This window comes from Oncorhynchus clarkii, chromosome 20, assembly GCF_045791955.1.
Source record: "Oncorhynchus clarkii lewisi isolate Uvic-CL-2024 chromosome 20, UVic_Ocla_1.0, whole genome shotgun sequence".
Taxonomy (NCBI): Eukaryota; Metazoa; Chordata; class Actinopteri; order Salmoniformes; family Salmonidae; genus Oncorhynchus; species Oncorhynchus clarkii.
Genome location: NC_092166.1, coordinates 55,057,247 through 55,069,405, shown reverse-complemented (window position 1 = coordinate 55,069,405; position 12,159 = coordinate 55,057,247). Strand labels below are relative to the sequence as shown.

The 12,159-nt window shown below is 43.0% G+C and overlaps 1 protein-coding gene across 1 annotated transcript in view; it reads left to right on the top strand.

Annotated features, from left to right (window-relative positions):
* The window catches only part of LOC139376538 (trichohyalin-like), a 375,197-nt gene extending 364,185 nt beyond the window's left edge, over positions 1 to 11,012 (top strand). The window contains exons 2-3 of the mRNA XM_071119232.1: positions 722 to 772; positions 3,408 to 11,012. Coding sequence (XP_070975333.1) covers positions 3,503 to 10,249 — 6,747 coding nt within the window. The 5' untranslated portion in view covers positions 722 to 772; positions 3,408 to 3,502 and the 3' untranslated portion in view covers positions 10,250 to 11,012. The remainder of the gene's footprint in view (positions 1 to 721; positions 773 to 3,407) is intronic.
* Positions 11,013 to 12,159: the final 1,147 nt, after the last annotated feature.

Genomic DNA, 12,159 nt, shown 5'->3' with positions numbered 1-12,159 from the left:
GCAGGATTTCAGCATATACAGCAGCTTCAGTGACAAAGGCAGACCACACAGCTGATCCCAGACAGTAAACAAATCATGAACAGTGTGTGATGGAAAACCAGTACTAACCCATCATTGTAATCAGATGCCATTTGCCTCTCATTCTACGCTTTAATGAGTGTGACACTTGTGTTGGTGATGCAATTAGCTATTTTTGATACCTTGTTTTGCATGGAGAGACCATGGGAGAGACAAGTGAGTCACAGGCCAAAAGATAGCCAGGCACTAAGCCACAACCCCATGAGTTCACCAGGAGCTATAGACTGTCTCCACCACTCAACCCCTCACATGAATAGCCACTGTTAGTATTTGAAGATGTTTAAAGGCAAAGCTAGCAGGCTGCTATGGGCCCATGCTCCTAGTTACTAAAATTAGCCAATGAGCGTTTCCATTTCATGGGCCTGCTGCCACTCGACACCAACATGGTTACTCCAATATGTGGGGTAGCTAGCTGCTTCCTGTGTTACTGGTCAGTTTGGCCACACCGGTTTCTGCGTCTATTTCGGTACAGACACATTTCTGTGCTCAAATTTGAGTGTCCTTTGCCCCACTGCATTTACCACATGGATCTCGGGGCTTGAGTAAGTTCAAGGACTTCTCTTTGGCTATTTCTTTATTACAACAAAACTTTTTTCCTGCTTGTAAAGTTGTTGTTACTCAATGCCTATGTTTTTTTTTAGCAGGGGCCGTGGATTCATCTCTCTACCCCAAACATGGAATACACAATCAAAAGGTAAACCAGCATTTTATCTTCATATGTGGTAATAACTGTCCAATGCATGGACATGTGAGGGGATATTTGGATCACACCGTCATGATCCTTTTTTCATGTTTGGGGTGAAGAGCTCACAATGTGGACCTTCTACAGTAATACCTAAACATCACATATGTCACAGGTACATGACAAAAATAATGTCATCCTTTGCTGTCAATATTCAATACTTTTTATTTTTATGATATCATATGCATATTTCGTACCAGTAAAAAGTTTGGACACACCTACTCATTCAAGGGTTTTTCTTTATTTTTTATATTTTCTATATTGTAGAATAATAGTGAAGACGTCACAACTATGAAATAACACATATGGAATCATGTATTAACCAAAAAATGTTAAACTAATCAAAATATATTTTAGATTTTAGATTCTTCAAAAGAAGGCACCGTTTGCCTTGATAACAGCTTTGTACACTCTTGGCATTCTCTCAACCAGCTTCACCTGGAATGCATTTCCAGCAGTCTTGAAGGAGTTCCCAAATATGCTGAGCACGTTGGCTGATTTCCCTTCACTCTGCGGTCCAACCCATCCCAAACCATCTCAATTGGGTTGAGGTTGGGTGATTGTGGAGGCTAGGTCATCTGATGCAGCACTCAATCACTCTCCTTCTTGGTCAAATAGCCCTTTTACAGCCTAGAGTTGTGTTGAGTCATTGTCCTGTTGAAAAGCAAATCATAGTCCCACTAAGCCCAAATCAGATGGGATGGCATTTCGCAGCAGAATGCTGTGGTAGCCATGCTGGTTAAGTGTCCATAAGTCCTTATGTGTTATTTCATAGTTGTGATGTCTTCACTATTATTCTACAATGTACAAAATAGTAAAAAATAAAGAAAAACACTGTAATGAGTAGGTGTGTCCAAACTTTTAACTGGTATTGTGTGTGTATATATCTATATATATAATTATATATAACAATGTCTACACTTACATAATGCATATTCCTGTACATTGACTGTGTATTACTGAATATTTACCTTGGGGTGTGATAGATAGCCTCTGTGCTGTAGTTCCTTCTCTGCTATTAATAAACCAACCAGATGCTGGGAAATCACCGTCTCTCTAAATGGTTTCAAATTATAAGCACTGGAAAATAGCTTCCTGCCAGCCAAATTCTTCTGAAAAGTGGATGCATTCTTTCACCTTAACTCATGAATAGTGGTCACAATGACTTAATACAGTATATTGTTTTATATTGAGGGCAAAGGACTGAAAATGCATGTGTGTGACCTTCGTTAAGTTGTAATTACCGTCCGCAGAGAGAGGCCTATAAATGGCTGGATAACCGTTATTGATCTTGGCATGATCTTTGAACTTGGACATGAATCTGAATCATGTCTCTTCTGTGCTTTTGAATCAAGTTTTACTCAGGGTGTTTTATTGAATACAACTCTAAGGCTAATTCTATACATTCAGTACCCTCACTCTGTTTGTGTGTATATTTATCTCAATCAGCTGTAGCTAGTTTTAGGAGTGTCACAGTTTTTTGGGGTATTTTAGTTTTTGAATTATATTATATATATTTTTATTCCTTTTCTCCCCAATTTCGTGGTATCCAATTGGTAGTTACAGTCTTTTCCCATCACTGCAACTCCCGTACGGACTCGGGAGAGGCAAAGGTCGAGAGCCACGAGTCCTCCGAAACACGACCCAGCCAAGCCGCACTGATTCTTGATTCCTGCTTAACCTGGAAGCCAGCCGCACCAATGTGTCGGAGGAAACACCGTACACCTGGCGACCGTGTCAGCGTGCATGCGCCCGGCCCGCCAACAAAGTCTTTATAGCGCCATGGGACAAGGACATCCCGGCCGGCCAAACCCTCCCCTAACCCGGATGACACTGGGCCAATTGTGCGCCACGCCATGGGTCTACCGGTCGCGGCCGACTTCGACAGAGCCTGGAGTCGAACCAGGACCTCTAGTGGCACCAGGTTCTCTTTAGACCAGTGCGCCACTCAGGAGGCCCCCCAGTTTTGTATTAACAGTGAAGTTGACCAATATGCCAATTGTTAAGCTCCCAGGTCAGAATATCGAAATGAGTTAATGAGCTATTCTAGGCACTCACCCAGATAGCTAAACTAAGCTAAGCAGCTGCTGCAAAGTGTACTGTGAATGATGCCTTGATTTAAGGGCATTGTCGGTGCCTGATGTAGACTTAGTCTCCATTTAAAATGTTTAAAGACCATTGTGGTGTGTGATTTCCTTATATATGCTTGACCATCAATCACAATATGAAAATATATAATAAGTAAAGTACTGTATGTCCATTGAAAAGGTCACCACATGTAACATACTAATGCGAAAGCAACATGCTACCCACATGGTTGTACACAAACCAATGCTGATTTCAAAATGGACACAGTCTATATTTTATACTGTTAGGGGGAATTGCATAAATAAATACCACAATGTCTAGCTGGTAATGTATTCAAATGATTAGGCTGATGAAATGTAAACTCTTGCGTCTCAAAAAAAGCCCAGAACTTTCCTTCGGCAAATACTGTACATGCTTCTCTATACAATCTGCGTAAAGCAATGACGTTATGAAGGTCCAGGGTTTCCTCTTTGATTGTGACACTGTATCTCTTTCCCAGGCAGATGGCGAGCTGACCAAACTGGGGACCATATAGACTCCACCATCTACAACCTACTGCAGAGGTGTGATTGGTGTCAACCATCAGCCTTCACCATGACCTGCGTGGAGAAGCGTCAACACGTGAGCCACCGGAGCACCATGCTCCACCACCGCTTCCCCAACGGCTTCACTGAGATCTTCATGGACGAGACGGACCGAGAGGTCAGCACGCTCACCGACCGCGCCTTCCGGAGCCTGTGCATCGGAGATGAGGCCGCCTACAACGATGAGTTCTCATACGGATACCCTTTCAGCTGTCACAAGCCCCTAGTGGAGGAGCCCCTGAAAAGGACTAAAGACACTGGTAAAAAGCACCAAATCAATGGTACCATTGGTACTCAACCCTGGAAGCAGCAGAAGAGCATGTCCAGTTTGACTCTCCACAAGGCATTCAGTGCTACAGAGGAGAAATGTGAGGGCATGCTGATTAAAAACTGGGATTTTAAGGACACTAACGGAGACTCTTGGGATAAGTCGGCCCTCCTCAGCATCGAAAGGGAACTATCGGAATTCTCCTCAGATTATAACAACCTCATAGCCAAGAAATCAGGCAAGGGTGCAAAGTTCTCTAAGACAAAAAACTGCATATCCAACTTCAAGCTGCGGAAACTGCACATAAAAAACTGTTTCCTCCACAGCGAGTTCAGCCCATTCCAATCGTGGAGGGATTTTAACCACTCTCCGTTCGGCCAGGAAGACATCACCTCCATTCCCCATGTGGTGAACAACCTCCCTAAGTGGTATGACTCCCCTTTATACAAAGAGCTGACTGAGGCACATAGAATAGAGACTTTGCGTGCAGAGGAGATGGAGCAGCAGTGCCAGAAACCAGTTGAACCCCCTCCTCCTCCTCGTCATCCACCCAAGGTTCTGCCAAAACCCTCTGCCCCTGAGAAGAGGTGTGCATCAGACACCTCTTCCCAGGGTGAAACCAGCACCCCCTGGAGAAGAAACAGAGTGAGAGTCAAGAGTGCTGTGCCTGTCAACCAATCAGGACTACTTTGCACTCCCACTGAAACCCCCAAACTGGTGGAGGAGAGTAACATACCTTATAAAAAGAAAGTAAAGTCGATAAAGGTGAAAGAAGTGGAGGAGCCGTGCTCTTTGACCTCTACTCCATTCAGCATTTCTCAGCTGATGACACCCATAATACCATCCAGACAGGCCACAGACACCTCAGAGATCCTGTCAGCGGTGCTCTCGCCCTCTCTCCTTGATCTCACCCGCCTAGACTTAGAGCATGTGTCGCCAGTCAAATCAAGGTCGACCCCAGAGGTCATCAAACGAGAGAGCTACAAATCCATTGCGTCCAGTTTGTTGTTCAACCTCAAGGATAACAGGAAGAGGGTGAAGAGCAGGTACAGCCCGCCAAAGTTCAAAACCGAACAGGCGGATCGGCGTACTCTGTCTCCAAAGCTGCTGGAACAGAGACTACTCAAATACGCACAAGCTCCTTCTGACGTTACAGCTTCTGGCTTCAGTACACCTGCCATTCTAGCCTCTGGCTTCAGTACACCTGCCATTCTATTAGATGGACTGCCTATCTGTAGCCCTGATGTTTCGGAACCTAGCAATGCTGGTCTTAGGAAATATCTAGATTCTGATATATCAGACGATTACTTGATATCCAACTTATTGCAAACCAAAAGAGAGGCTGTGGGTAGCAGGAGCCCCGGGTCTCCCTTTTCACACCCAAAGGTGAACAAGAGCCCTCGGACTCAGAAACAAATGTACCCAACTCTGAACTTGTACAATAGTCTTGTAGAGCCAGAGATGAAACACTTCTCACCGTCAATGAATAAGGCTACTTTGTCCATTGCCACACCAAACAAAGGGCTTTCTCCGAATACGTCGGGCAACACAAAAGACCATCCTACTACACAAAAGGATGGGATTTCTCTGAATATATCAGAAAAGCCAGTGAAAGAGATGTCGGAGCTAACGGAGAAGGGTGTCGGTGGCCAGCCAGGACATACAAGAACGAATAGGGAAGCATTACCTACAGCACAAAACAAAGTGTTATCCCCAAATAGAACAGACAATGCGAAACAGCCAACAAAAGACACAGTGGAATTCAAGGAAAAACATAATGATGAACAGACTGCAAGTACAAGAGAAGCCATCACAGCAACTAGGGACACATTGATAACAGCTCAAAACGAAATGCTGCCCTCAAATAGAACGTACAACAGGTCAACAAAGGACATGAAAGAGTTAAATGTCAAAGACAGTGTTGAAGAGGTTATGAGAGCCGGTATGGAAGCAATATTTACCACCCGAAACAAACTATTCTCTCCCAATCGAGCAGAAGCTGTTGAAGCGTTAACCAATAAGACCAACACTGTCAAAACAGAGGACCCTCAAGTGAAAGATGAAAAGGGAATTGTAGTAGAGGATAGACATTTGTTTTATTCGTTTTCAGTGCCAAGGCCAAGCTACGGACAGATAGAGCCACAGGCAACAGGTGACATTTATCCAATGGAAAACATCCTCGCCAACGGATTAATAGAAAGTTCAGAAAAAGAGAAAGAACGTATGGTGGTAGAAAAAGAGAAGGAGCCTGTTAAAGAGCAAGGCAGGTTTAAGCATATATTTTCAGCGAGACAGAACAACTACATTAAAAGCCAAAGATATGCACTGATGGAGAATGGTGAGGAAGAGCAGGAGGAGGAAGATTTAGAACCTAAAACGGAGGTGAATAACAAGAAAGACATGGATAAGGAAGTACAGGATGCAGAGAAGTCAGTCCACAAAGAAATGAAAGATAGTGAAAATATAATAAGCGACTTACATGCACTTAAAGAGCTGGAGAAGGCCAGATTGGGTGGACGCCATAGCAAGGACGGTGAGAATTTGAAGCCCAAGCCAATGATAGATGGGGAGGCAAAAGCGAAAAACGATTTAATTTCAAGGGAGCTTAGGAACATCAAAAGGGGTATTCTTTCTATGCGAGGTAACACGTTCGCTAAAAAAGAGGCATTTACGAATAAAGGGAAGGAGCAAGCTAGGCGTGATGTATTCTCAAAGATAGACAGCAACGTAGTTGTAAACAAATCTTTGATCAATGACAATTACGACAAGGCTAAAATGGCACTCGAGGAAATCATATCGGATAGAGCAGAGAAACGTAAAAATCAGGTATTTAGTAATAAAGAATGTGAAAACAATAGAGTCCCTGATGAGAACCCTGATGATAGTTATAATGTTAGAGTCCAAATGAGTAGACCAGCTAGACAGGATTATATCAGGAAAGCAACAGAGGGGAAACAAAACGAGGTCAGAGGGAGGCTAGGGGATCTGAAGGATCATCATCAGATACAAGGAATTCTTTCCCAGACCGAGACAAAACTTGGCGAAAATCACAGATTTGGTGCCACAATCTACACTGAACAAAATAAACTGGCAACAAGATATATCAGGGAGGAGCAAGTGCAAGGAAACACAATCAATAATGTCAGTGACAAACAAAAACACAATATTAGATCCAGCAAATACCCAGCAGAGGAGAGTGATAGAACCGTAGCTAAACAACTATCAGTTGAAACAAGAGACGACACCTCTAGAAACGATGAGGTCGTCACAGAGGAGAGTCTTCCAGACGCACCAGTTATCAAACCAAAGGTACCACCGAGGAGCAAGAAAGGGAGCATTAAAAAAGAGGACAGCTCAGAGAAGGAGAAAGAATGTGCAAATGTAATGGACATAATTGAGGAGGGCACAAAGAACAAGGACTTTTCAATTAGGGAGTGTAAAAATGATAACATTCTACGAAAAGAGAACACACACGCAAGGGGCAAGGTCTCAAGTAAGGAGGCCCTCGATGCAAAGATAAAAGCTGATCAACAAACAGATGCACTTGAAACGGAGAAGACAGCTGAGCAAGAGAAGCGTTTTGTACAAAATAAACACCACGTTGGTCTGCCAGGAGAGTACTCAAAATATCCACATGAGGCAAATACCTGTTTTTCCCCCAGTGAAGAGAAGGAAAAAGAAATGAAGGCTCTATTAAATGAAAGGAAAACTAACACACTTCCTCGGAAGAAACTCAAAGCAGAGAAAATACAACACAATATTGAACAACAGGAACAACTGTGTGTGAGAAGGAAGGCCCCTTTAAAACCAGACAAGGATCATTCAAAACCTTCAAACCAAGTAAACACCAGTACTGAGGATGAATCAATTATGAAAAAAGATAGCATGAAAAAGATTCAAGCAACTGATGAGTCTGACAAATCAGTTAGGGTTTGTGAAGATATTGTACATGTTGATGAAGTACTTGACCAAGATATTAGAGAAACATTAGTGTCCCCGTTGTCAAATGGCAGTAGTATAAATCCAGGTCAACAGAATCAAACCAGTATGTCCCCGAAGTCATCATATTTCTTTGTCGAAAATACATTGCAAAGAAACCTTGAAACTGACTCAAACATCTATCATTCTTTGGAGAATTTGACTGCAAAATTTGAGGAGGTTGAGGAAGGAGTAAAGGATGGTCCAGAACGTGTGAGAGGGGATTTGGAGAGGAGGACAGAAGTGGAGTATTACTCTGTAAGTGATCATGAAAATGAGGACGTTGAAGACAAGCCAGTAGTCCGTCCCAGGCGAGACAGAGAAACATCCCTGAAGGAGGAAAATGGGCCGAGAGCCAGAGAGATGGACAAAAGAGGATGGTTCCAGAGCCCGATGGACAACACAAACAATCAAATGCCAACATCCCAGCCCAACGTCTCTTCGCCCGTTCTGGGGAAACCGGCTCTATTCAAAGTGAAAGACAACATATTAAATGATCATGTCTCGCCTGTAACCAAGACAGTGAAACCGGTTCTGGACAAGACAAACCATGACCCATCGCAGCGTGCACCCTGGTCACCCAGGGAGAGCTTGAGTGGCTCTGAGAAAAGCGAGGAAGAGCATCTTGATCATTCAAAAACATCCATTGAAATGCAGTCACCCGATAATGCCGTCACCACACCAGACAAACACTTCAAACCCAAAGAGACGGCATCTCCCCACTCTTCACACTCACTGCTGTCTCCCTCAAAACGAACCCCCGAGCACAATCGGAAAGGCCAACGTGCGCCGTGGTCACCCAGGGAGAGCTTAAGTGGCTCTGAGAGGGGCGAGGAAGACCATCTTGAAATCCCTGAACTCCATGCTGCTACCATCACAACAGACAAACACCTCAAACCAAGAGAGACTGCATCTCACCACTCACCACTCACCCCACTGTCTCCCTCAAAACTGACCCCCGAAAACAGCCAAAGAGGCCAACAATACGGGTCTTTCCTCACAGTCACACAGGAATATAACAAACATTCAAGCCTAAGCCCATCATCAGAAGAAAGGACAAGCACAATGGATACAGCTGATGACACCCCAGAAGTTTACAAGGTGCCCAGCGAGAGGTCTGGTTCTGTCTGCCGCGCCAACGACACCCAAGGCCCCGGCAGACCCCCCGTGGTTCCTCCCAAGTCTGAGAAGGCCCTCTTCAAAGCCATGAAGCTGACCACCAGGAGGATCCAAAAGGAAGAGAAGGAAAGTCAACCGCAAAAGAGCAGTACTAAGAGCTGTAGTAGTAGAAGTGACAAAAACAAGAGGGATAAATCATTGGAGCAGAAAAGTAGTAGTAGTGATAGTAGTGAGAAACATCGTACTAGAGGGAAGCAACATCAGGAGAGGACAGAACACAGCAGCCGTAGCAGTGAGAAGCACAGGCACAATGAATCAGAGAGCCAGGCCCGTAACAGTGAGAAGCACCACGATGGTGTACCCGAACATCAGAGCCATAGCAGTGAGAAGTCCTGGCAAGAAAGAACAGAGCCCAGCAGTCGTGGTAGTGAGGAACACAGGCATGGGGAATCGACGCGTCAAGAATGCAGCAGTGACAATCAGAGACATGGAGGATCCGAGCGTCAAAGCCGTAACCGTGACAAACAATGTTGTGGCGAATCAGAGTGCCATAGGAGTGAGAAACACAGCCGAGACAAGCCAGAACAGAGATTTCGTAGCAGTGACAGAGCTGTCAGTGAGCATAAAAGTCCAAACGGTGAGAGATCCATGACTGGGAGACAACAGCGCCTTAGAGCTCAGAGCATGGACAGACACATTGGTAATAAAGCAGAAGAGAGAATTCGTAGCAGTGAGACATCTCCTAGGGAAAGACTGGAGCCGAGGAGTCAGCGTATTGAGAAGTCCATTAGGGATGAGCTGTCTCAGAGGGGCCGAGCCCGCGAGAGATCCAACAGAGAGAAACTAGAACACAGAAACCACAGTGTTGATTCCTATGCCAGTGACGTTATAGACTTGACATCACCTCACCCTAATCTATCCCGCCAGTCAAGTTACACCAGCCAGTTCTCCCGTCAATCCAGCATCGAGCACCGTTATGCCTCCTTCCCAATGACCCAACGGAAGTTATTGCAGGACCCAGACTCTGGGCAGTACTTCGTAGTCGACATGCCCGTCCAGGTCAAGACGAAGACCTTCTTTGATCCAGAAACTGGGAATTACGTGCAGCTACCTATTCAACCTCCAGAAGGCCCCACCATGGAGGTGATGAACGCACCAATGGTGCTCTACCAAGGTTCCTTTGTCCCAGTGCCTGTCTCATCCATCCCATCACAGAAGTCCACTGTCCACCCCTCACAGCTGGACCAGGAAGACTTTGAACGGATGCGGGAAAGGCAGCAATATAAACAAAACGGCGAAGGCCATCCCTACCTAGAGCCAGTGTATGGCTCACAAGACCACATGCTAGGGGAGTTCTTAGGCACTGAGGACCTTTATGACTGTGTGAACTGATAGGGCTTTTATCAACTTCGCAAGAAAAGTTTAACAGTGTTGAAGTGGAGTGTTAATTTGCATTTGTGGTTAATACGAGCTACTGTAGAGTTAATATATAAATGGCATTTTGGAGTGTCTGACCACAGGGATTTATGTATGATTAAGATATGATTCATAAATGTTTTTTTATGGAAAATGACAGCACAAAGAAAAAGACATGGAAGTTCTATGTACATAAGTATTTTCACATGTAGACAGGTTGTAAATCTTGAGAGGATTTCTATGAATATAATTGAAGTGGTGTTTCACCTCTTTTCATGACATTGTTGTAATGTTTTATTGATGTCAAGTTTTGCTTTTTGAGACTTTTTTTTTTCCACAAAGCTGTTTGTCCTCACAAATAACACAATTTTGACAGATGTTTTCATTTTTATTTAAACAAAAAGGACACATTATGTTTTGATCTACGTTTCAGTAGTCATTACCAATATCAATTTAGTTATTTTCACTCTAATATACAGTATGCACTGTGTTTTGCATGCACGAGTTTTAATATTTCATGCAACTGAATATTGAAAGTCGCATATCCTGTTTCATACTTATATCATAAAATGTATGGTATTTACATGTATTGTAAGTGGCAATAATTGATCATTGTAACATGATTGGAAATACTTGGAGATACTTGGAAATATGTTTGGCAGTATTTTGGATTTAATGACTAGATAAAGCAGGGCTGCATTTTGTTTTTGTAAATCATTCCAATAAATAAAAAAATTCTGAAGAACTAGGGTTATCCTTTGTTGTAATTTCATAATCTTGATGTTGTAAAAATATATATAGTTTACATTTCAAAAAGTGATTTTTATCCATTTTAAAATGGCTTACCTTTTCATAGGTAGCAAGACTTGATGATCAGGCCTACACTGCACTTATTACACCGCATTGTAAATGCTTTTCCATTTTGTTTGGTTCATCTCAATTTATGGTGAGAGATCTTTTACTGTGAATGCCAGATTGGCTTTTTAAATGTGAAACTCAGCCCTCTGGCGCCATCTAGTGTGTATTGTTCATTACATTGAAGATGGAAATCGCAAACCTAGTGTATGATGTAGCAAACAAACAACAAGATGAAACCACATTTGTAGGCCTACACGATATAGTTACTAGGACATCCGTCTTTCATATGATCTTTCATATAGTTACATATCCATCCCATAACAGTGTTTCTTAATCCTGTTTTACATGTGTGTTTTTGGCTAGCACTACACAGCTGATTCAAATTATTAACTCATCATCAAGTTGTTGTGATTTGAATCAAGGGTGTACAAAAATATAGCATCTTAATTTGAGCCAGTTTGCAACAACGGGAAAAAATAATCCTGCAGCAACAGGAAATGTGAATTATTATGTGGATTACAATGGACATTTTTGCAGGGGTTCATACATTTGTCAACCTCTAAAATCTATACATTTTAAAGGAAAGTTATTCTGCGACTGGGTGATCAAATGAAAATCCTACATCGGTAGTGCTAAGGCAGAAACAAAAATGTGAGCCCATTGGGTCGCCCCCTCATTATGACAACCATGACACAAAAATATGTTGATAATGCATGTGCTTGAAAAGAAGGCCATCATTCGTAATATAGCAATAACCTCTAATTGTAAAAGGTTCATCTTTCAGGGCAATTATAAACCAACCGGATGCTTCATTTCAGCACCTTGGTCGGTGACACGGGCACTTCCATTAGGCCTACTGCCATTGTACGGCCTCAAAGCCTTATCAAATATCAATACAAACATGTTCAATTGCAACAACCAATTTTTATTTCTTACAAAAACATACATTTATACATGAATCACTGGACATACTGTTAATATTTTCAATTCAACCAAGATTTCTGAAAGCTGTTCAAAACGAAACCATA